Source organism: Nomia melanderi, chromosome 4 (assembly GCF_051020985.1).
Source record: "Nomia melanderi isolate GNS246 chromosome 4, iyNomMela1, whole genome shotgun sequence".
Classification (NCBI taxonomy): domain Eukaryota; kingdom Metazoa; phylum Arthropoda; class Insecta; order Hymenoptera; family Halictidae; genus Nomia; species Nomia melanderi.
Genome location: NC_135002.1, coordinates 3,893,917 through 3,918,445, shown reverse-complemented (window position 1 = coordinate 3,918,445; position 24,529 = coordinate 3,893,917). Strand labels below are relative to the sequence as shown.

At 46.9% G+C, this 24,529-nt stretch overlaps 3 protein-coding genes across 9 annotated transcripts in view; 2 read left to right on the top strand and 1 right to left on the bottom strand.

Annotated features, from left to right (window-relative positions):
- Positions 1-19,168, top strand: part of LOC116433618 (uncharacterized) — a 24,613-nt gene extending 5,445 nt beyond the window's left edge. For 2 of the 4 annotated variants that reach the window (XM_076366740.1, XM_076366741.1), the window contains exon 2: positions 13,338-19,168. In XM_076366740.1, the coding sequence (XP_076222855.1) occupies positions 13,358-14,749 (1,392 nt within the window). In that variant the 5' untranslated portion in view covers positions 13,338-13,357 and the 3' untranslated portion in view covers positions 14,750-19,168. Of the gene's footprint in view, positions 1-1,066; positions 1,088-13,337 lie in introns of those variants that run through there. The other 2 variants (XM_076366743.1, XM_076366742.1) reach the window with 2 other exon arrangements.
- calypso (ubiquitin carboxyl-terminal hydrolase calypso) lies at positions 17,394-24,529 on the bottom strand. Of its 3 annotated transcripts, XR_012998395.1 has the most exons (10): positions 24,412-24,529; positions 24,044-24,235; positions 23,446-23,660; positions 22,617-23,371; positions 22,362-22,495; positions 20,596-20,700; positions 20,208-20,524; positions 19,983-20,131; positions 19,368-19,910; positions 17,394-19,260 (listed from the first exon to the last, which is right to left on the bottom strand). XR_012998395.1 is itself a non-coding variant. In XM_031991870.2 (9 exons), the coding sequence occupies exons 2-9, from the start codon at positions 24,099-24,101 to the stop codon at positions 19,832-19,834; spliced, it is 1,812 nt and encodes a 603-aa protein (XP_031847730.1). In that variant the 5' UTR covers positions 24,102-24,235; positions 24,412-24,529; the 3' UTR covers positions 19,301-19,831. The 3 variants fall into 3 exon arrangements, 2 of the variants coding, with proteins under 2 accessions (XP_031847730.1, XP_031847731.1); XM_031991870.2 differs by lacking the exon at positions 17,394-19,260 and having other exon boundaries at positions 19,301-19,910; XM_031991871.2 differs by lacking the exon at positions 17,394-19,260 and having other exon boundaries at positions 19,301-19,910; positions 24,344-24,420.
- Positions 20,518-22,368, top strand: LOC116433617 (uncharacterized). 2 transcript variants are annotated; one of them, XM_031991873.2, is made up of 3 exons: positions 20,518-20,855; positions 20,961-21,085; positions 21,149-22,368. In XM_031991873.2, the coding sequence occupies exons 1-3, from the start codon at positions 20,789-20,791 to the stop codon at positions 22,343-22,345; spliced, it is 1,389 nt and encodes a 462-aa protein (XP_031847733.2). In that variant the 5' UTR covers positions 20,518-20,788; the 3' UTR covers positions 22,346-22,368. The 2 variants fall into 2 exon arrangements, with proteins under 2 accessions (XP_031847733.2, XP_076222854.1); XM_076366739.1 differs by having other exon boundaries at positions 20,961-22,368.

Genomic DNA, 24,529 nt, shown 5'->3' with positions numbered 1-24,529 from the left:
TTCGCGTAGCCTTTCCCGATTCCAGGAGACACCGGCCCCATTCCACGCGCAACTGCGCGCCGTTGTCAACGATCCTGCTCGGTTACGCAAATTCGCGGACGCGATAATTGCACGGCGTACGAAGTCGCCGATAAACACGTTAAATTAAAGCTGACGTACCGTCGTGCAGCCAGTATTGTTTACTTCGCCTCTGGAGTCTCGGTGTCGAGCGTTGTTTAAAACGTATTAAAATAGACTCTCGTAATCCCGTTCCCTCCGGCAAGACGGGAGCGGGGAGCAACAGGGAGAGCGATAGAGAGAGAGGGAGAGGGAGAGGGAGAGGGAGAGAGACATATCTTCTTCCACGTGTTCGTTACGTAACACACGCTCAAGAGGAAATGTATGTATTCGCGCGAGCCGCCGACACGTTACCTCAGGTCACGTGTCGACGGATCGAGCAGACGACACGCGATGCTCACGTGTTACGCGTGAAAATTCCGATAAGCGGATGATTGCGCGCAGATGACGCGACTCTGAATACCCTTTGTATCTCTTTCCTTTCTTCCCTCTCTCCCTCTCCCGCCGCGCGTCCTTTCACATTATTCTTTTTATCCCTCCCCGACCATTGTTCGCGCGGCTCTTTTTTCCTCTTTTATCGGCGCACACTTTCCCGATTATTCACGACCGTCCGCCCGATAACGGGGAAAGCTATCTCTCCGGAGAGCGACAATTAATTCCTGCCATTCGCCGCGAACGTGGGTCCCGGGACGACAAATCACATCGGCCGGGGCGAGGGGGCGGGTCGGTTTTATCGCCGGCTCGTTACGTCGATCCGTCGTAACGACGCGCAGGGACTCTCGTGCCCGTCGATGTTTAAGTATCTCGAAACGAGAAATGACTCGGGCCACTTTCATAATCACCGCAGCCCACTTATCGACCTCCCCCCGCCCCCTCCCGCCCCGCCCCTCGTGGTAGATAGACAAATAGATCAGGGTCGTTGGTCGGCTCGAAAACAGAATCCGTGGAAATTTTAGGATCGCGCTCGATCATCGGGAAGCGGAGGACCGAGGCCGAGAAGAATAAAGCGACCAAAGAGAAAACGATTCCGGTGAGTCAACTTCCGGTTGCCGGCCGTATATCTGTCCGCCGCCGACTCGACCGATTCCCGGGACCGTGATTCGCCTCGGATCCGGCAGCGACACCCGTCGTCTGTCCCTCTCTCTCTCTTTCTCTCTCTCTCTTTCTCTCTTTCTCTCTCTCATGTTTCAACGGCTACGATAACTGTTTCTCGGCGATTTTCGTGACGCTTTCTTCTTTCCTCTTTTTTTCCTTATAGGCAACGGTACCCTCGACGCGTCGTTCTCAATTATTTTTGCCGCCTCGTTCCGCCTGGCGCGCGCTCATTGGTCCACTTATCGCGGCATTGTACAATTTCTCGAGTTCCTATTACGTCACGGTGGCATACCGGGTGAGACGTTCGCGCGGGGACCGTTCGATCGTGCTACGAAGCCGATACGTTCCCCGTGCGTTCGTGACATTTCTTACGTCACTCCCAAGGACCGTAATATTATTATTCAACGAAGTTGCCCGTGTCGCTGCCGATCGACGAACGTTCGTAACGAACGGATTTAAATACAGGCTTTTATAAATCGATTGAAATCGCTGTATCTCCGGTTACGCTTGAACCGACAACTATCTCACGCCGGAAGCTATACAATTATCCACATTTGAACTCTAATTACTCGCCACCGCCGAACTGTCCTTCGCCAAGGCCACTCCCTTCGGCGAGGTACAACTCCTCGAAACGTACCAACAAAGGAAAAAGTCCTCAATTACCGTGTCGCAAAGAATCAACGTCGGGGACACTCGCCTTTGTCTCGAAGCCTCGGGACCGCCACGAAATGAAATTCGTAACTGTGTCAAGTTCCAAAGGGCAGGGACAGCAGCGGGAGGGCGGGGTGAGGGCGAGAGGGCGTGGACAATGGTCTCGGCGGGCTACGAGTTCCCGTTTTTGTTTTTCTGTTGGCGGTCGCGTTATCGCGGGACCAATTGCATAATGAGCGGGAAACGAAATCGGAGACCGGTTCGAAATGCCTGCGCCGGCCCGATAACGGTATCAGCGCTGCTCGGCGTTACGTGAGAGGCTGACCGCAATCGTAACACGCATGGCCGGCGCGGTATCGAGTGGCTGGCATTGTGCACGTGCCTTTATGTACTGTACTTAAAGTTCGACGTACTCCGGCAACTATTTCAGGCCCGCGGGCGCCTCCTATCCCCCCGCGTTTTTGGAACGCTCCTCCCCCCGCCCGCCCCTTCGCGCACCTCCCACTCCCCCGGAGGGAGCCGAATACCTCGCGGTTCCGAAATGGCACGCGCGAAAAAAATTCCAATTTTAGATGCTCCACCGGCTTAAAGCATTGTCTCCCCGCGCCACGAGCCGAACAAACACGAAAGAGGAGTGTATCGCGCTCGAGATAACCGGGGAGAAGCTTCCAGAGTTCGTCGAATCCCGGATAGCGTGGATAGATACCGAATTCCTGGTACGGCTGTCCGACGCGAGATTCGCGACAGATAAGCGCGACTGAATGAAAGGAATCCGAAACGCGTTACGTAACTGCGACGAGCTCGTGTCTTTAACTCGTGTTCGCCGCTGGGTCGCGTAATTGACGAACGGTTTTCGTTTCTCCACTGACGCTGCCTTTGTTCGCGATTCTCTGATAACTCTGATTCTCTGATTCCTTTTATTCGGGTATTAGGAAACTAGCATGTTTGTTTATCTGATAGAGAATTGTTGCCTATCGGCAGTTCAAATCTACGGTGCTCGGCTGCGCTGAATGGATCAATTGTTTTATTGGAATAAGGGGCAGGTATGTAACAGTGACTCATAACGGTCCCTTTCGAAGCCTAGAAACCAACGATTCCTTTTTACAGCGGGAAAGTGGAAAATCCCTCGTTTCTGGGCCCGTTAGATAGGGACCCTAATTAGCTACTCTCTGTTTGTTTACCGACCTGCTTTCCTTTCTCCCTTCCTACTTAATGCTTTCTTAAAACCATGTGCATACTCGCCTAGCTGTCTCAAAGTCGCTTACCTGAGACGGAGCTGTAAAAAGTATTTCCTAAATCCTGGATCTTTTCCTATTCACAACGCAACCTCTTGTTTCCTGTAATAAAACTATTTCGAAATCCCATGTTTGTTCTCCGTTCTCGTGTAAGTCTTTATCAATGCCATTTTCGTCATATCTGAGCTGTCCAATAGATTAGGCCCATTAATCCAAAGACAATTGCAGTAAGTACCTTCAAAGCTTACATACTAAAGAGGACCAAACTTAGCTCCGAAATCCGAATCCATACTTCCACGGTTATTTACGAGTCTCGCTGTTATTCGTCGGGAAGAATGCGAGAAACGAAAGGTTTCTCGAAGAAATATTTTTCCCGGAGACCATAAGGAATTTGGTAACCCGCTCGTCCGGTTCCAGGCTAATGGGACGGATAACGGTCGCGTCCTTACTCCGCTGATAAGAAGGGAAACACAGCGGTTACGGCGGCCAGGGAAGGGGCAAGTGGGAAAGAGTAGCACGGAATAGAATAGAAACACGACTAGGATGGCGAGGATTGGTGGGGCGTAATGTTACACGGAAAGCCTCTGCGCGCAACTGTACGTGTCTACAACGTTCCCGGTGCCGGGACGAGGCGTGCTTTTGTCGTTACATAATCGTGCGTCACGCGGCCGAGTTGATACAATTCGGAGCGAGCCGAAGAAAAAGAAGACGCGGTCACGCGATACCGATGCGTGCCTCGAGATTCGACTCCTAGGGTCGATAACGCGGTTAACCCTTTCCCACTCGAGCGCGATTCGCTTCCCCCGTGACGTTTTTTTATGTAACGGGTGTCGGACCAGTCGGCAGCGGACCGCGAATAATGGAATATGCATACTGATAAATATTTATGAAATCCTTCGCCTCCTTTGTATCGAAATTATCCGTGCAAATTACATCTCAAGGTTTCGTTTCCAATTACTCGAAACAATTTCAACTCAACGATACAGAAACTCTCCCGATTTCTATCAAAATCATCGTGCAGTCGGAGCTCGTGCCAATCCATGAAGCAGCGAGTAACGAAATCGATTGCAACTTCTAAACGAGTGTCGCTTGTATCGTTCGACCGTAGGGTTGGAACGTCTGGAAACTCGCGCATTCCTTTCCAACCCGAAAGCCGCCGCGATCTCATCAATCGCGAGTGAGATATCGCGTCTGCGCGAGAACAATGTCCGCTCGAACTTCCAAAGTAGTTTGCAAAGTAACGCACGCGATCGGAAGAGTTAGCGTCGCGGTGGGAGAGAGGTCCGGGGAACTGTCGGATCGTTTTCCCAGCGTGTCTAGGGTTTAGAGGCTCGCGCGTCGCTCGCGGTATCTCGCTAATAGGATCACAACTTGTTGACTCGCGCTCGTCTTTTTGCGGGTGCGGCGGCCGACCGGGGCCAAGTGTCGGATTAATATCGAACGCGGCGATGATTTGCGATCTGCCGGCCGTGCGCGCGCAGCACGCCTTCGTCGAAAAGTAATCCGGCGGGCGACACGTTGAAATATCGCGCGAATAAATTTCTGCGAAGTCGCGGCGCGGCGCGGCGGGCCGCGCGCCGTGCGCCCGCTCGTTCGTCGCATTCCCCGAAACGCTCGGCGTCCGCAGGAAAAACAAAATAGCCGCCACCACGCACGCACGCCACGGTTTCTGGCGTCAGGTCAACCGGGGAATCGCCACGCGTCACGTCGGGGGATTTACAGTTTCGCCGTCTATCGAGATTATTAGGGGGACAAAGACGGCTACGCCATCTAAACGCCTCGTAAATCCCACGTAATTACCCTCGATCGTTTAAATTTTGCTTTACGCATACCCTCTCTCTTTCCCGGTGTCCCTTGATACCGCGCGTTTTTCCCCTGGAAAAAAGGGAACACGGAAAGAACGTTGCCTCCGGAAACGCATGAACTATCCTCGAGAGCGTGCTCCGCGGAGAGGAGATATTTACGTTGGGAGAACGGGACGTTCGAATTTTTCCACGATAATACGCGAAGAATTCCGGCCGTTCGAAGAGAAACTGTTTACGTTTCTTCTAGAGTTCCCCGAGCTTTCGGTCATTTAAACGCGCAACTATGTTACGGTGTTACGCAAATTCACATAACGTTGAGTAACGCCGAGATCGAAACGATTCTGCCTTCGAAGGAGGAAAACAAACGGACTCGTTATCGCAATTGCGACACGAAAAATCGAAGATAACTGGAATGTATAAGATCTCCGTATCTAGAAGCGTTTGTTTCCATAGGGAGGGATTTTGACAACGAAACATCCGCCGGAGGAGTGTCGATCGATTGGAATTGAACGATCAGAGATGAAGTGGCGGGGGCGGGACACGAATGATCCTTTGACTCGCCCCGCGTGTTCATCGATTCAGCGATATTCTATGCGTGTCAGCACTCGCGGAGAAGTGTCAGCACGTGCGGTCGGTTCCGGAATGGAAGAATAAAAAGGAAACGGCATCGCTGACGGAAACGCGACCGATCGTCAACGCGGCCACGTGCTCGGCCCGCCAGCATTGCGTAACCGTGCTCCTCGCTGACACACGTGCACGCGTGACTACGAAACCCGTGTCACCGGCTCGCTCGCATAATTTTTTTCTCCGCTACGGAGGAATTAGTCAGCTAGCTGGCCGCGGCTACCACCGCTCGCAGGTTCGCACGCTCCGTCCTATTCCCCCCGCATGTTACTACACGATAACGGACCGATAAGAGCGATCCGCGCCGCCGACGAAAATTTCGCGCGGCAAACAATAGGACATAACACGTGGCCTCGTGCTGGCCCCATAGTTTCCCTGTTAATTGATCGTTCTATTTATAAACGCGTTATCAGCGAGCCCGCTCTCGCGATTATCGCGTTAGAAACCGATCGCGTTTCTACGATCCTCGAAAGTAGACCGTGTTATTACTCGACGATCGAAAATTGAGGAAAATCCGGGGAAACCGAGAAGAAAGGCGAAACAAAGGAAAAGGAACGAGAAGAGCAGGATATTATGCAACTGCGCCGCAGGATCATTCGTCGAGGTGGTACGGCCGAGTCATCGCGTGTTATTAATAGCGGCGCGATGTCGAGCGCGTTCGCGGATTTTCCGGCGAATAATCGACCGCCACGACCGGACACACGAGTAAATTTATGAACCGTATACGCTGTCTCAAGTGAGACAAGAAAAAGTCCGTTCGCCTAACCGTTCGTACGCCGGTGGCGTTGTCGGTGAGGTCAGTTCTAGTCTCGAGACGCAAATGTGACTTGTAGTCGCATTTCATTATGGCGCGCAATTAAGGCAAACCGATTATACTTTGATCGTCGGTGTCTATAAATTTTCATCGGAAGGCAAAGCAAACGTATACGCATCGCTTTTCGGCGGTTCAAAGGATTGTCGAGGACAAAGGATTCTTGTCCGATTATGCAAATCGGTTATCTTTCGCCTCTTGTTACCTGCTCGACAGAACACCGATCAACAGACGTTTCGCGATATTTCCGTCAGCGACGCTCCCTAATCGGTAAACTTTAAATAAATTATTACGGAAGTTCCCGCGGCTGGAGTAAAGGATACGCGCACGTCCCACCCAGCGACGAGTGTTGTCATTTGAATTGCGTCACCAGTTACTGGACTAGTGTCACGTTGCGCAACCGACCGACACGAGCCCCCTCGGTACACGTGACGCACGCGGATCGATCTAATTGCGATTTATAATTCAAGAATCGAGCCGCGTCGCGGATTCCCCGAGCTCTCGTTTATTTTCGCCGGCGCACGCGAGCGGGTAACGCGTGTCCTGCGACAGTGCCCGACGACGGTAACGCTCGAAAACGTGATTGTCCGGCTTCGTAACACGTGTGCCTAGCGCGTACGCTGCTGTCCTCTGCTATGTACGTCACACGGTTTTTCTGACGCGCGATGTACCGGTCGCGATCGTTTCAATTCTAACGGTCACGTGGCTCGGATTTTCAGTTTTCCGCGCGCATCCTCGCCGGACGCCGGATTTCCAGATAATCGCGCGTGAATGATCGCGTCCTCGCCGAGGATCGAGCTTAGAATACGAAGCAAAAGTGAATTGCTTCGACGGCTAGAAACACGGTCGAGAGAGCATCTGTTTATTCGCCGATCGCGTCATGCAATTAGCCATCAGGCGTCGCTAAAACTCATGGGGTTGTAGGTAAGAGAATTGAATCGCTGTTCATTTAACAATTCTCGAACATTGGAGTCGAATGAGAGTGATAGTATTACTGTGTGAAGTATGAGCAACTGGGTCTCCGACGACCCGGTCACCGACATGCCGAGCGCATCGGACATTGATCAACGGGCGTTTGAAGTCTTTGCCCGTTATTGTTGCTAAAGCGGTAATTATTCCGTGGAATCGAGATCGTACCAGGAGCGAATATAGTGGGGAGAGGTGTTGAACGTAACGCATGCCGGTCGCCGGCCGGATCAATTCCAACGCTTGCCCAATGCTACGTAATTATTTCGTGTGTGCGTGACGCGCGCGCCAAGGGTCCGCTATTATTATCTCCATGGAGAAATATCGACCCCGAGACACGACACGAAACGAAACGAAACGAAACGAAAGCTGCACGCCGATATATCCCTTGCTGTCCCCCCCTCCTGCCCCGCCGGTTTGCGCTGCGTGAGCGCGCTCGCGCGCCCGCCGATACGATCTTCGCGTATGGCCGGAGGTTTGCGCAATAGAAAACAACTACTCACGGGTTTCGCCACGTTTGCCCGCGTTTATAATTACCGTTTCTCGGTGTGCCCGTTCTTATCGACCGTGTTCGAGGAAACGGTGGCACCCGTTAAGGTTGCAAAATTATTCGCTCGATAATTTTCTGCCGCGAAACCGGCCGACGTCTATTACCCGCTAACGAATCGTTGCTGGCGTTTACGATGGACCATAAAGCCTTTCCGGCGTGCCTGCGCCGCGTTGCTGCTCCTGATAAATTTCGTGTTTCACGGGAACAGGGCCGACAACCTCTTCCATCCCTGTGTTCCTGGTACGATCCCCGCGTGTACGCGTGTTACTACTCGCGTACACCGCCGCCCCGGCTCACGCACACACGGACGCGCGGTGAAACATGCAACGGCTAAATATGACTCAACGGGTAACATGCCGGTTGATTTCATTCCTCCGAACGCCGGCGGGGAAAGGGTCGGTTGATTGCTCGCGATACGGACGCGAGAGAGATTAATCCTCTAATTCAGTGAAAAACGGAGTAACGAGCGATACGGGTGCCGATATTACAAGATAATTAACGCGCGCCGAGCCGTAGACCGCGCAGCCTCGGTATGCGAGATGTTGGGCGTTCGGAGATTCGAATGAAGCCGTTAGCCGATATTTAAATTGCTTTTCGCATCACGTGCCACGGCGGTCGACGCGAGCAATCGCGGAGATTTCACCGCGACAGATATTTCATGTGGGCGGCGTGTTCTCTGCTCTGGGAAAAATCGTCGGATCGATAGAACCCCGGTGCACAGCCGCGACATGAGTCACGCGAACCCCGCGGTACGTAATCCGCGACTGAAATTCCAAGTGATTGCTCAATTTCGAGAGCGGGACTCGGGTCCCAATCGTACACCTCGCGGCATCGCAATGAATCAGGCGCCTATTAGCCAAGATCGGAACCGCGTTCCTCTGTTTCCATTTTGGCATGCAGTGTTCTCGCAACGAAGATAGGATTCGCAGAATCGGTAACAGTGTTTCGCCATCTATCCGGAGACGCGAGAACGCGTTGTCGAAGATTCTTCAATTTCGACGTTCAATTAATAAATAAGACGGTATACAGTAAAGATTGTCAGTCAAAATGTCCCAGTCGTATGACTGGGTTAAAATTATATCTTTTGGAAATATATATTCCATTTTGGCGAGCATAAAAAGTACCCGGAAATTCGACACACAATTTCGCGTTTCCGGTTCAATGCGCAGAGCCCTCTAGCGTCAGACGACGAAAGGTCGTGCGCGATCACGGGATCCCAACGCGACCGGCTACGTTTACACGAATTCCCAGCGGAATATCACCGATACTGATTGCGTTTCGCAGAAACGATGAACGGAACTGTTTCCGACTGGACGGTGACGCACGGTCTCACCGGGGATAAATTAAGGTGCAAGATACATAATCGATAGCGTGGAAGGACACGCGGCAGCCTCGGCCGATCATAAAACCGTGCGCAGAGCCAGCCGCGAGGCCGCGACGACACGTTGCCGACTAGCTGGCTGGCTCGCAGGGACTACGTGATTAGAAGAGATTCACGTACGTCGATACATTTACCGGAATGGCTTCCGCGATATAAACGGCCTGACATTCGCTTCTAACAGGCGCGTACAGCACGTGGACGGTTGCGACGCATGCGCGGCACAGTGCATTCGAACCTCTTGCGTAACCGTTTGGCCCGCGTGCTTCAACGGTTAATTCACGAGCTCGATCTTTCTACTTCTTTCTCTCTTTCTCTAACGGCCGCGCGAGCTCTAACCATCTCGCGTAGTTCAGGTTCGATACCCTTGTGTGTTGCTCAATTTGTATCGCTCGTTACGTACACGCAACGGAACTCGAAATTCAATTTGAAATAAATCAATGAACAGAGAAGTGTAATGTATAGATAGATTGTTGTTGCGAGTGTAGGCGGCGACGGTCATTTTTCGACGTTCTTTTTAGTTTTGCGAATATTCCGGTCAGAACGCGACGGATCGGCCGTGCGAAGTTTTTAAAGCGCAGTAAGATAGGATTTCCGAGTATCAAATAGAATTTCTCGGGATCGTATATCGCGCGACCGTTATTCGAATTACCCAATTTTTTCGCGAGCGTGAGGCTCGCGTGTAACGGACAGTCGTGGCACGTTGACAAATTTTGAAAGTATACATACGCCTTCTTTAAGTAAATTCAACGAATACGAACAGGAAGCATGAATAATTGGGAAAAACATGCAATATCTACCTATTTATAGGCGCTCGGCGAGGGACGCCGGGGACGGTTTTCGAATCCAGCAACATCACGCACTAAATATATACTAAGTCGATCGAATTTTATACGATCGCGTTCCGCTGATTCCTAATGACGACATTTCCAACGAATTTTCTCGTAATAAACCACTTTTTCACACTTTCTTCACACTTTAAGCGGCAGCAACATCACTCCTGCAGATGCTTCGAAACTTCTAGCGTCGCCTTCGATTCTCGAACCGCGCTTGCGATTCTCGAACTTCACTATCGAATCTCGATCTAATTGGCGGTATTACTGAAATATTCAAATTTTCTTTATAGACGTAATGGCGTTATTTCAATAATTTATTGTATAAAGTATTGTTTTTCTTCGCACAAAACATTTGCGGAATTATAAAAGAAATTAAAAACATCCAAAATCGATATTTAAGAAGAGTATTATAAGGATAGATATTCTTTAGTGCAACATAGTTTCTGTTCTTGCCACCAGAGGGCTCACGAGACCATTATCTTTCTATTTTATTTTCCAGCGATTTGATATACCCGTTATCCATTGAGTACCTAATTTCGGTCGATAGGAAAATCATTTAACATTTATATTTTCACGTTACATCTGCCTATAACCGACACATTATCGTTAGAAGGGAAGAAAAACGTGTTTCGTCGAGTTTCTCAGCGACGTGCGCAGCCGTTCCGACATTTCCGTGTTACAGATGCCGAAGGCTGAAATAAACAAATATTTTCATGACGCCGTACGTGAACGGCAGATAGCAACGATGCAGCACGTGTCACGTTTTCCGGAGTCGCACGTGCTCCCTTATGTAACCACGCCTCCCTCCTTCGCTTCTGCTTCTCCCCTTCGCCGTGGATTAACGTTCACACGTTCTCGCTTTTTTTCTTCCTTTCAACGAACGCGCCTACAAATGATTTCCCAATTAACCGGCGAATCAACTGATCCGATCGCGGAGATTGGGTCGTGATCTTGAAATGAATCGACTCCATTCTAGAAACAGATACGTGTACCGATTCTTCTTCCATTCTTCCTCTTCTCCGCTCTGTTTTATCTCGTTTGAAAATCGTAACAATATTGCTAAAACGGAGCATTATCTATCCCGACAATTATCACTGCCAATTAACACGTAACGAGCGCGCAACCGATTTGCGGAAATGCTCGCACGAGCGCTTACATAATTACACCGCGTGCCCGGAACCGTGCTCGCGCGTTCAACTCCATCATTTTTACGCCACCGATATCTCGCTGATTTATCTTCGCGCGACAATGTGTCACTTTCAGCGCGTGTTTTCCTTATTCCTCCAGAAAGCGTAATATTATCGCAACGCATATTTATCTTCATTTTTTTCTAACAAATCTGCATGTAATTTATTACGTGACTGCACATTAAAAGGCGAAGCAAGAAAAAATGAGATAAATGTTATCTACGTAAAAGTTGGATGCAACGCGCGCATTGCTACAATTAATGGTAAATGCTAGAAATTAATTGCCGAGCTGTAGATATATCGGTTCATAAATATGGAAATCGGCGAAAGTCAGCATGATAGGATAAAAGCGGTTGAATAGTCTTTTGCTTGGACCAATGATCACGAATTTTCGGTGTCTAAAGTGTGAATGCGCCTCATAATGGCTGCTAACGCTTCATACTGGCAACGCCCGCTGGGTTCGCTGACACCCTCGGCCTTGAGGAGCGCGACCTTACCCAAGGCTATTTTGTGACTTCTCTTGCTGTCGTTTCGAGCCAGTATTGTTGGCAGTGCAGGCACGTCTTTTCGATCCCTCGGAATGCTTCACCTTTGACCATCGGTGCCACTCTCAGGTATAACGGTTACGAAAGCTCGCGACGCTCATCCTCTCGGCTATGATCTCCTGTCGCCATGTCTGGGATTGTCACTTTTATTCCGCGTTGCCTGTCGCATAGATCAGGCTCGCCTCGTCCACTAGACATTTCAGACACTCGGATAGCCACTAGACGAACGGGATTGACCAAGAATTCTGCAGGACTTAAGGAACAGTTGCGCGGAGTACACGAGTGTCTATCATCTACCATCATCTTAATCCTTACACAACATTTTCACGACCCTGTGGACGCATTGTTTCAGTATCACGTAAGAGATTTTGGTTTCTGACGTAACAGAATTGACGTCGTAATGGCTTCCTCGGTCAGTTCTATCCTACGTAAGAAGGGCAGTCAGCCCGATGAATGAACAATAGTTCCAAGAATGTCCAATTATCGTTGTTTGACGTCCCGCGCCAGGTATGACGCATAGTTTTCATAATGATGTGTCATCGTCGCATTAACAACTACGGCTCCAATTACATTTCAGAGATGGGCCCATGTTATAATTGTTTCGCGTCGCGTCACGACTGCGGAATGATCGCATTGACTCACCCGCCGCGACCACTCGAGTCCTCCGATTTGAATTCAGGAAAGCACGCGACAGGTGATCGATGCGGATTGTAATCCGAGCGGGCTGCGTAATCGTTTGACGGCGAAAAAAAAGAGAATTGCAGCCGGGGAGGTCAGCTGCGAACTCTACGGGACTCTCTTTTCCTTGTTCTTCCTGATTCCGCATCGGTCGACCTTCTTTCGTAATGGGTCTGTCACTCGGTGGTCGCGTGACCGAACCGTACAAGGACTGTATTTATCGTGAATAACTTTCCTGGAACGTACTTCGTGTGACTTTGGATTAATAAATGTTCCGTTTCGAAGTTCGAAGGACCTCGCTGTCCAAATAAGAAAAGCATACGTTCACAATGCAGGCCTGCTCACCGTATTTGCTTAGCGTTCTGCGTTCGTGTCGGTGTCGCGTCGATCAGGGCTGCCACGTACATTAGCCACCTGTGTCTAGAACCTGCGACAATTTATAGTACTTACGAAAGCAGAGTTGACAGAATACTTCAGTATACAATATAAATAGGTCACTGATCATACAGCAGTTCTCGAAAACGCGATCAATCATGAAACCATCGCGGGTAAAAGGACAGGTAAAATATGCGCAATCATTTCGTCCAAACATTACCGTGAATTTCATTCGCGGTTTCTAATTTGTTCGTTCGAAGCGTTACTTACCCCATCCTTCGAGCAAGCTCTTGGTCGTCGTTTTTGTCATCGTCATCATAAGCGTTTGGCACGTGTCGCGGTTCGTCACCGACGTTAATAGACTCGTCTCAATTCACTGGCGAATTGTTTCCCTCTAACTATCCGACACGGTGAACCCGACGGGATAATATACGATCGCCCATTAATCCCGTTGGATCAGCGTGACACGTTGAACGACACCGAGTCGTACGGAAGTCTACTCGCCACCGTACTAATTTCGTCTTTCCGTTTCGTTTGCTTGCAGATGTACTAAGAAGACAAATAATGGTGGCAGAATTTGTCACCCGTCAGAGTGGATCACCTATCAACGGTGAGACCGCATGTCTGAACGGTAACATGCCGGCCACCCATACGATGGCGCATGCCGGTCACGGTGCTCACGGCGGTCACGACGCCCACGGACCGTTGCCGCCGCTGACCCATCCCGCTCACCACGCCGGACCGCCGTCCATGCAACAGCAACAGCAACACCAGCATCAGCAGCAACAGCCGCCGCCGCCGCAGCAGCAACAGCAGCAGCAACCGCAGCACCACCACCACCACCATCAGCCGCAGCAGCAGCCGCAGTCGCAGCAACAGCAGCAGCAGCAGCAGCAGCAGCAGCAGCAGCAACAGCAGCAGCACCATCACCACGACGCCCAACAGGTGACACATCCCGAAAATTTCCCCCCGAACTTCGACATCAGAAAAGAGCTATTTTCTCAGCGCAAGCAACGGGAGTTCATCCCGGACAACAAGAAGGACGACAGCTACTGGGACCGCAGGCGGCGTAACAACGAGGCAGCGAAGCGGTCTCGCGAGAAGAGGCGCTTCAACGACATGGTGCTCGAGCAGCGCGTGATGGAGCTCAGCAAGGAGAATCACATCCTGAAGGCGCAGCTCGAGGCGATAAGGGACAAATTCGGCATCTGCGGTGAGTCCGTGATCAGCACGGAACACGTGCTCGCCGCGTTGCCAGCCGAGCCGCCGATCAGCGTTAAAAGAGCGAAATTGCCCGCCTCCGCGGCGCTTCTGTACGCGAGGACGCCCAGCCCGGTCCACACCTCGGTGATCCATCAGCCAGTCAGCGGTGCCAGATCGCCCAGGTCACCGGCACAGCTCTACGTACCGGAGACAACCGCTTATCCCGAGTCCGAGAGTTTCCAGTACGCCTATCCTCACCCAGCGATGCACCTTGACACGACGAGCGCGTTGAACCTGTCGCGCGGCAGGCGAGCACAGTCGCCGTTCGAACTTTCATCCGGCAGCGGGGACGAGGGACCACAGCTGGTGGTCAGCTCGCAGAATCCGGCGGCCAACAACAGTTTGCCACACAAACTCAGGCACAAGTCGCGCATCGGCGACAAAGACGCGGCCAGCGCGTTGCTGGCGCTGCAAGGCATCAAGCAGGAACCCGGACCAAGAGCATCGCCTCCATGGGACAACGAGGGGTCCAGCGACGAACGCGATTCCGGCATCTCTTTGGGCGCCGAGTGGACCGGTCCAACGGTCGCGACCGTTCCAGAAAGCGAGAGGGAGGTGAAATCGAGGCTCGACCGTCTGGCCTCAGAGGTAGCCTCCCTGCAGTCGATCCTCCGTCTCGGGAAACCAACAGCTGAGAGCCTGGTCACGGCTCACCACTCGTTGCCGGCGAACGCCACCGTTAGCGGGCCGTGAGACCAGATCGACCATCCTCTTCCTCGTCATCTGGTGGACCAGCGAGGAACTGTTTCTACTGACCGAGCCGTTCGCGGCCCTCTTTGCGATCATCAGACAGATCCAAAGATCCCTGAGCTGCGCTGGCAGCGACGCCGGCACCGGCCACGACGACGACGACGACGACGACGACGACGACGACGACGACGATTCCCTCGAACTAGATCGGTGATGGAGAGAGCGGATTGGAGACTTCCGGCGACGATGATCGAGCGAACGTTCCAAGTGTGATGGTAGTTGGTAGTAGGGCGCACAGTTAGTCACGCGGTCTTTCTTCCGGAGAGCTTCTCGAGACGGGGGTGTACAGTTTCGTCGAGCGACTACTACCGACTTTGCAGTATTGGACCCGCGTGGCACCTTGGTAATCGGCCAATGTCGCGTGCAACAGAATCGTCCGTGCGGTTCTTTTCTGTTTTTTTTTCTTCTTTTCTTTCCTTATCGATCGGATAAGCTAGGATCAGTCAGATAAGTTAGAGTAAGGTAGATAGACAACGCCGGACACCTGGCCCGGGTGTCTGCTAAGCTTACGTTCGATCGGGTAGCTCGATCCCACGACCGTCGACGCGCGTTCTTCGGATTTGTCGTCATCGCTGCGCGAATCCGTGTCAAGCTCTTTTTTTTTACCCGGAAACGATGAGATCGGATCGATTCGAATCGGGGGAACGGCTACCCGACGCCAGTCGTTGAAGTCGGGAACGCGGTTCCCGGACACCCGCAAAAAGAAAAGCCAAAACACGGGTCTCCCACTGTCCCATGCTCTACCGTGACGATGATCTAGGTGATAAGGTTGCGACTAGGGTGTAAGTTAACTTAACGCTGTAAGACCTTCTTAGGTTATTTCGTTGCTGTTTCATCATTACCGTTGATTCGAGCTGAATTTAATCGTGTACGCCAGACCGTGCGCAAAGATTCGTAGCAACCTCGTTGCTTCTGGAATTTCTGACGCTCAGCTCGGCTCGCGGACCGACGGAGAGACGTCGATCCGAAGATCTTCGGACGATTCAACCGTTGTCGAGTTCAATGACGATTAACGAAGGGAAGGAAACCGAATGGGGGAAACGAATAATGAACGACTTCGAAGATCTTCGGACGCGCGAGCCGCGTCGAGCCTCTGTTTGGACACCTTCAATTGGTCATTGGTCATCGCGCAACCGGCTAATTTCACTACCGCCAGTCGATTCTTAACATTTTAATTCCTGCACGCTCGCGCGCAAAGCAATAAATCCCCTTTTCTTGTCCGATCCTCTAAATCGCTCGGTTAATATTCCTCGCGCGGCACGACCCAACACCGTTCCGCGAGAAGAGAATCAGCGGAGCCCGAGCGTTTGTGATAGTCGCGTCGAAGCCGATCGACGCCGAACTCTACGGGGTCGATCCTGTGTATATAGCGTACCTCCGAGAAATCGAACCCTCATCGGTTCTTCCTCCCGTCGTTGGAACCCTTTCCTTTTTGTCTTCTTCCTTTTCTCATTTGTTTTTCTTTTTTTTTATACTTTTACTATTAACGTGACTACGTAGTGTACATATGTATGTAGCAAGCGAGACAATGCGTGGATGCGTGAGTGTGCGTGACTGTTCGTGTGCATTGTTTGCTGGTCCTTCGAGATTCTTGGCACCGGGAGCCAATCTTTTCTTTTTTTGTTCTCTGTCGGAAGGGGTATAGAGGTTCTAGGTTGGATATCAGAAACGCGCAGCATCCAAGTATTAAGCGAGCCTATGGGTGTATGTAATTAATATACATAATGCACATATACCAGAATGATACATATGTATAAATATACGTATATGTATACATACATATATATATATTTTCAAATTAATGTATTTTTCGATATCGTGTGTGTGTGTGTGCGACTGAGTGTGAAAGGAAGTGAGAGAGAATGAGAGAAAGAGAGAGAGAGAGAGAGAGAGAAAGAAAGAGAGCGAGCAAAGACGAGAGAACGGTCTCGGGAACGTTTCAGTGTCATACGAGAAAAATTCGATCGAGGGACGAACTTATAAATTGGAAAGGAGAGAGTAATCTTTTGATCGTCGCGCGATCCACGAAGAAGGGACCTCCTTCTCGACGTTTTTCCTGGACGAACGCGTCGATCGATCGTGTCCGGGGCCAAACGACAGAACCAAAGCGACGTGTTGCTTCATTCGAGCAATATTGTTGTGATTTTTAACGCGTTGTTATGTATTTATAAGGATGAAAGAAGGGAAAGTCCGGATATCGTTTCGATCCGCGCGCTCGACAACGCCCCCACACCCCTCCCCCCGTAAGTCAGTGTGATAAGCCGACGGAAGTTGACTCTGCGAGCCTGTAGCAGCATCGGTTCGAACGATTTGAGAACATTAACCGTTGTAACTTTCAAAAACAGACTGCTCGAATCGATAACGAGCAGTTTTAAATTCGATACACTATTGATTTTCATGGAATTAAATCGATAGATCACTGTTGACAGTTTACTCGTTGAAAACATAATTGTACAACACGCTTAATAATTTCCTTTCACACAATAATTTCGAAAAATGACACGACTCGGAAGCTGTATCGAGAGCTTAATTGAAATCATTAATTCTTAAAATACTGTCGAAAGATTGTCAACGGGTGACACTGTCATCGTGACCTTTATTCGGTTTACTCGAACGCGGTGGCGCAACCACCAGGCTCGAAGCGTTAACCGATTGCCGCTCTATTTGTAAAGCATTATACCTTTATTTATTATTGTTAATCGCCTAAAAGGAGCCACGTGAAATAGTATGTCCGCGCGTGAACCGACGAACACGAGCTGATTTTCGACCGGGAACACTATTTTTCCTCGGCTCCGTTTCTATGTCACGGGGAACAAACCTCGCGAACGATGAACGATCGAGACCGCAGTAAGAGAAAGAAAACGAAACAAAAAAACCATCCAGCGTTCACTACTTTTTCGTGACGTTTTATAATGTTTGAAGAGGGAGACAGAAGGAATTCTGAGCTGATCGGAACCGTCGATCCCCGGCGCGTAAACACACATTCATTCGGTTAAGGTATCTTGAAGAAGACACATCACAAGACTGTTTTTATCGTAAATCGGCGTTCTTCGCGGAAAGATCTCGTCCGTGTTTATCTGTCCTAACCCTCCTCACCCCTTTCGTCCTCTTTTCTCCCCTTTCCCCCATCCCCATATTCTTTTTTTTACGTTACATCCCTCGCGTGAATTTTCTATATTTTATACGGCATGTTTATATTATATTATTATTATATTATTATTATTATTATCGCATGGAAACAATGTTCTGCGAATGGATAGCCGAAGAGCAATGGATCGATCAGCCGCCATTATAAACATTCACGGAACAAGTAGTGACGACATTTGAGTGCAGTCGTGGCTCGATGCTCAAAAAGAAAAAGAACGGAAAAAGTGACCAATCGACGCGGCGCTTCGTTTCGAATCTTCTATCTTTTGTAAATGTACAGAAATACACGATCAGTTAAAAGTTATCCGCAATCTATGTTCTTTCCATCTCTTTGGATCACGCTGACAGACCCATTCTAATCATCTCAAAGTTTTAGCCTCTTCTAGACGAGTTCGATTCATCTTGCCGCGAGAACTTTCGAGATATATTATAAGTCAACCCTCATCCCCCTCATCTTGCGGATAATTTTTCACTCTGAAAAAAAGAAAAAAGCTCGATCGTCGCATCGTCCGCGCAACTGATTCGCCGTGGCGCGACCACACACGAGTGCCTATACTAACGAAATTCGCGGCGAAACTGCCCCTCGTCGCCCTCCAACCCCCGCGAGAATCGCAGTTCTCGAAGGGATGGCAGTTACCCGTCACGTTTTCTCTGTAAATAGCGTTAAAAGGAAAAAAAAAAGATTCCAAGATGATCTTCGACGTTTCCCAGCCCCCCACGATTTTGCCCGCGAGGAAACGCGCGAGCTTCGACCACGGCGTCCGTGAAACGATTACTTGTATTTACATGAAACGAGACTTTCGTAAAATTTTGTCGGGAATGCCGCCGCCTCGTGCCGATAAACGCGGCCACCAATCGTCGACGGAAAAAGGCGCGTGAGAACACCGGCCGGAGAAGGAACTTCAATTCCCATCGTTTGATCGTACCCCCCCCTCTTCATCCCTTTCCGCTAACCGCCCTCCTTATCCCTTGGATAATAGCTTCTTTCGAGGACGTTATGAATACAGTTCCTAATACAGTTTAATATCGTACAGCGACTTAGACGGTCGACCGTTGTGTCCGCGAGATAAACATGATTCCAATTACGAGTTTCTTGATCCTCCTCTCTCCGGCTGTACGGAGATATAAGTATTTAGATATAAGTGACATATCCACAGCGTGTAGTGTACTTGTATATGAATACCGAAATAAATATTTTCAATGTTTTTGACAATAGCCGGTCGTTTGTGTTGTTTAATCGTCGCACCGCTTTCCCTGTCCGTTTCAGGCTACGAAAGATCCAACGAACGCGTGAAACCTGGTGACAACTGTTGGAGAATGGAGGCTATTAAAAGGGTATGATTCGTATCTAGGAAACCATATATTTCGTACGAAAACAAAGTCAGATGTAAAGATAAAACTTATTGAAACGTACCTAAAAGGGTACCAGTAGGACTCGTAATGTCCATGTTTACGCGTGCGATGGCAAACGGGTATCACGCATTAATACGAGAAGAAATATAAAAAATATCTTGTAAAGATAATTTGTACAATTGTAAAGTGTAACTGTCGATCGTGCAAAAGTCTCAGACTTCGGAAACGGAAGTGCGCACAGCACAGCCGATGTCTAGGATTGTCTGGGAAAGGACTTCTTTTCCTGTTATTTTCACTTTGTACAAGTTTCTTGATTTCGAAAGAAAAATGAAAAGTGATCGTTCGGTATCGTTAATGCGACAAGTAAATGTTTAAGTGCAATGAAATCAGTTTAACAATCGATCCTTTTATATTATCGTTATCTTTGTAAAACTATGCGCTTGTGGCGAATTTTTTTCTTGTTAATTATTTGCAGTATTGACAATTCCATAAATGGGACAACTTTAATATTCATCTTAATTTAATTTATTTCCGTTTCTTGCATTTGGTTCTACCCCGACGTCTACGCGAGGAGTTTGGACGTGTGTCTGTCTTCTTTGAAGACCTGCAAACGTTTCGTGTGTCAGGCATGATTTTCGCTTCTATCTCTAATTAAAACTGCCGGTGGATTAGTTACCTGTGAACCCTGTTCACCGACACAGAAGTATGCTTTTTTAAGGTCAAGTGCTGTTGAACCAGTTCTGCTAATTTACCTTGTTGAGCGAGCATCGAAAGAAAGGTGCAAATGAACTCGTCGTAATTATGTGTTCTACGACAATCGTCAATCTGAAACACAGCGTTGAATAATAATTTTATTACTTGATGCCTGAAAGAAATTACCACATTATAAGTTCGATATTACTTTGTATTTGTTCCTTTTATCGTTCTCATCCTTCAAACTGGTTTCGCAAATACTTATTTCATGCTCCAAGTTCTTTAATAACGCTAAAAGGTCTTTGGGTGCAAACGTGTGTGGTTCAAATAATTCTGGATACTTTGAACATAATTTAGGATCAATTTTTTCAACTTTTTTTTCCTCGGTAACGGTGTCGCCATTACTGGTTTTTACTCTGGCATGAGGTATCCTAACTTCTCCAGATAAACAGACCTTTTTATGCAGGTGACCACTGTCAGAAACTAATCTTTTTCCATTTATGTTAATATTTCCTAAGGAACGACCTGTTCGTGGAAACATACTTCGTATAATGCTGCAATGTGAATATTGCGGATCATAGTGAAAATGTACATACTTAAACCTGCTTCATGTTTCTCATCTCCAGCGACCCTGATCACCACAAACTTCTTGAAGTCTTTTGTGGATGTAGGACTACTCTGACCAGAATTCCATCCCCATGCTGGAAACATAATCAGGTCCTCTTTTTTTTAAATCTAAAGTTACTTTAGGTACATATTATGCCATGAGAACAGAACAAAAATGCTTACATGGGTCAACTAACTGTATCTGAGAGGTGTCAAAAGATATGTGGGGGAATGTGTGAAAAGCAAATAGGTACCATCAAGAAGAGACTTGAATTTCAGTATGCTATAGAAACGTGGATGTAACACTTCAAAATGAGCGTGGCGCTATTCGTTTTCTACTCTATCTTGATTGCAGTTGAATCGTCAAAATGTCCAGAATCAAGGAAACCCCATTCTACCAGTTGTACTATATTTTATAACTGTGTGAATTTGCCTGATGGTGGTTATGTTTGGGTACCCAGAAAATGCACAGAGGGCTTGGTAAGATTATTTATTATTTCAAAGATTATTCATAACTTACATTGTTTCATTGTTTCGTTTCAGGTATTTCAACCATATCTACGAATGTGTATTCTACCTGGTGATTCTTGGACATGTGACACTCTATCAACAGACTCATCTATTATAACAAACAGGTATGATACACCTGAACTGATCGATCCAAATGAGACTAGTTATATGGGGTCAACAGAAGATCCTTCAAACTTTTCTGAACTCGTTGATTCATCTTATACTACCGATAGCATTCTCGACCCACTTAATCAAGAAATAGTGACGCCATATCCGTTAATTAAAATTGAGGAAGCAGTGGATAATCAGCAAGAAAAAGTAACAGATAAACTGAATACAATTAATAATCTACAGAGTTCTCATAAAAGGGAGTACTCAATGTTAAATCGTTTAATGTATCATTTGTTGATTCATAAAGGGATCACTATTCCTTTAGAAGTTTTAGCATCACTAACAGTGCCTTCAAGAATTACAAGTGACGATACAACTCAATCAGAAGTTTCTAAAACCAATCAGCACAATATTCTAATGAGTCATTTCACACAAAATCTCATTCAACAAACGAACATACAAACCACTATCAGAGCTGTTACAAATCTGCAAAATACAATTGAACATAGTGAAACTACGAAGAATGAGAATACATCAGTGTCAAGTATGGAAGCTGTAAACGATACACTGGAGGCACTGCTTGGAGATTCAGAAAATGAAAATAGTTTAATTTTAATTTCTAATAATAATGGAAACAAGCAATATTTAACAGTTGAAAGTTATAAATCACTAGGTTATTTCGTGGACCCAAAGTTTATTAGTGTAATTCCATGTGTCAAAAACGTTCGAATGCCGAACGCGACTGACTGCGTTAAATATTATGTGTGTGAGCCAGAAAGGGTATATGTAATTGAATATTCATGTCCATCTTACTCAGCATTTAATAAGTATACTAGAATATGCGATAGAGAAAGCTATAACAAATGTGTGGAAAATAATCAAGACAATGCAGAAGTTCCAGATAGTAATAGTAAAATGAAAGTGAACATGCTGCAGAAAGTGTGTACCGAACGAGGGAAAACAAAAGACCCCACATCAGACGCACATTATTACATTTGTTATTCTCCTTCGGATAATTCACAAAATTTAAAATTTACGCGACTGGCATGTCCAAATAACTTAATATTTTGTCAGAGTAAAAAGGTTTGTACAACCAAACGGCTCTGTAAAACAACATAAATATTGTTTCACTTACCTTGAGTTGGAGAATTAAACGCAGACCCAATCTCAGATGAAGTATCAGTACTCGAGGAGCTATGGGCTGGTGAAGTTTGAATTCGAAGTGGAGTGGCATAATCCAATGCACACATTACTACCTTCTCCATACCACTGTAATATCACAATACCTTTTATCTAACAATTTTGTGTATCTATTGATGAACAATTTATTTATAAGTTTGAATAAATAAAGTACTAAATAAGCAAGAATATTAAACTAGATTTTATTTACTTTGATTCAGTCTTTCCAGAGGTTACATTTGAACCTGATTCTTCAATATCACCTACAGTATCACTTTTTTCAACAGTGATAGCTGGCACAGAAGAGGATTCATCAATTTCTGATTTATTAGGCAACACATTTTCATCATCAGTTTTATTCTTTTTTTCATGTTTATCTGATTTCTCTGAATCGTTCACATTCTTTTCAGTTCCATCTTGATGACTTAATTTAACAAGCTGTTGCAATGCCTCTAGTACTATCTGTCTATTAGTCTTTAACATAGTTAATTTATGAGATATAGCTAGCCGTCTGTCAGGAACAACAGCCATTAAATTGAATCTTATATCTTGCAATTGTTCCCCTGTTGCCATTCCTAAGCGATCAGTGATTACGCGTCTAAATTGTTCAGTCCACTCCTCATGTTCCTTCCATGGACCATGGTCCATGGGATATGGTTTCAAACCATCCAATTCGAATAGTCTACCATTGATTGGTACATAGCTAACAAAATGGAAAGCTTCCCCAGTAAATCTACCAGTAGACACTCCAGTATTTTTATCCTGACGTCTTTTAGCTTGGGGCATCGCATGTGAATTATGTGCACACGCTAATTCAGGTGTGTTACCAATTGCCCAACCTTTATTTTCTGGACACATACCAGAGGTATGCATTTTCAATCTGGATAAAGTTGTACCCAAATGGATATTTGGGCAATTAAGTAACACTGAAAGTAGTGCATGGGTTGCACAACTGTTGGGCACAACCTGCAAGAAAAGAATTACTTAAAAAAACCTTTAATCTTATGAAAACGGGTAAATTATATTTGTAAAATGACAACCTGTTGTGCAAAAAATATGTTGTTAACGATTTCCTCATCTTTCACAAAGCTTTCATCTTGTTCTACAACTTTTCGTCTGGACCTCCTCTCTTCTATCCACCGAAATAGAAATATAAATCCATACACAGGACCCTCCAAAGATTTTTGCAAGTCATATATTTCTTCTACTTGCACACCTTTTACTCCAAAGTCTTCCAAGAGCAATGTAAACAAACCTAAGAAAGAAAAGTATAATAATATACATTTAATATACATAGAATACATAAAAAAATAAGGTTAGAACAAATAATCCTAAACAAAATAGAAAATACTAAAATAAAATGAGCTGCGTTTTGTATATTCAGCCCTTAATGCCATAAAAGGCCATAAAAACTCCATGTTTCATAAGTACAACATATGGTGATTGTATACAAACATGGTAACTGATTTGAAAAAAAGGTAAATATTTGTATTCATTGTACTTTAAACCATGAGGATTTATTTCCTTCAATGTACCTTTCTTAATGATATTACCTAAAATTATTGTACCCTGTAATTCATTCCATTACCCTCGCAACAATAGTCATTAAAGTATACTTTTATGGTCATAATCCCATACCTGGGTCACTTTCCAATTCTAGCCAACCTTCTGTTAATCGGTTTATATCAACTGGCATTCTGTGTTGAGTTTAAAGTTCAACACTTCGGCAAATTTCACATTCTTCCGGAAATTTTGTTACACTCTAACAATTAAAGGCGCCATATTACATCAAAACACATATCATGTGACTGCATCACGTGGTAAAAGAACCTTAAAAAAAAGTGTTAAAGCAATTTTCAATAAGTTGTATTTCTCTTAAAAAATTATTCTCTACATTCTCGGTTAATCAATTTCATATACAGATAATAGGATAAATACTCTGAATTTTTTAATTTTCAGATTAAACGAATAGTATACAATAGAAGTATTTAACTTAATTCCCTTACGCTAGTAACTCGAAAACAGGATTCCCCAAATACCTCTACTCAGGGAGCTATCCGAGACCACAGACGAGGCATAGGACAGACATAGCATGCAACGTAAAGTTTTGTTACACGCTCTCAG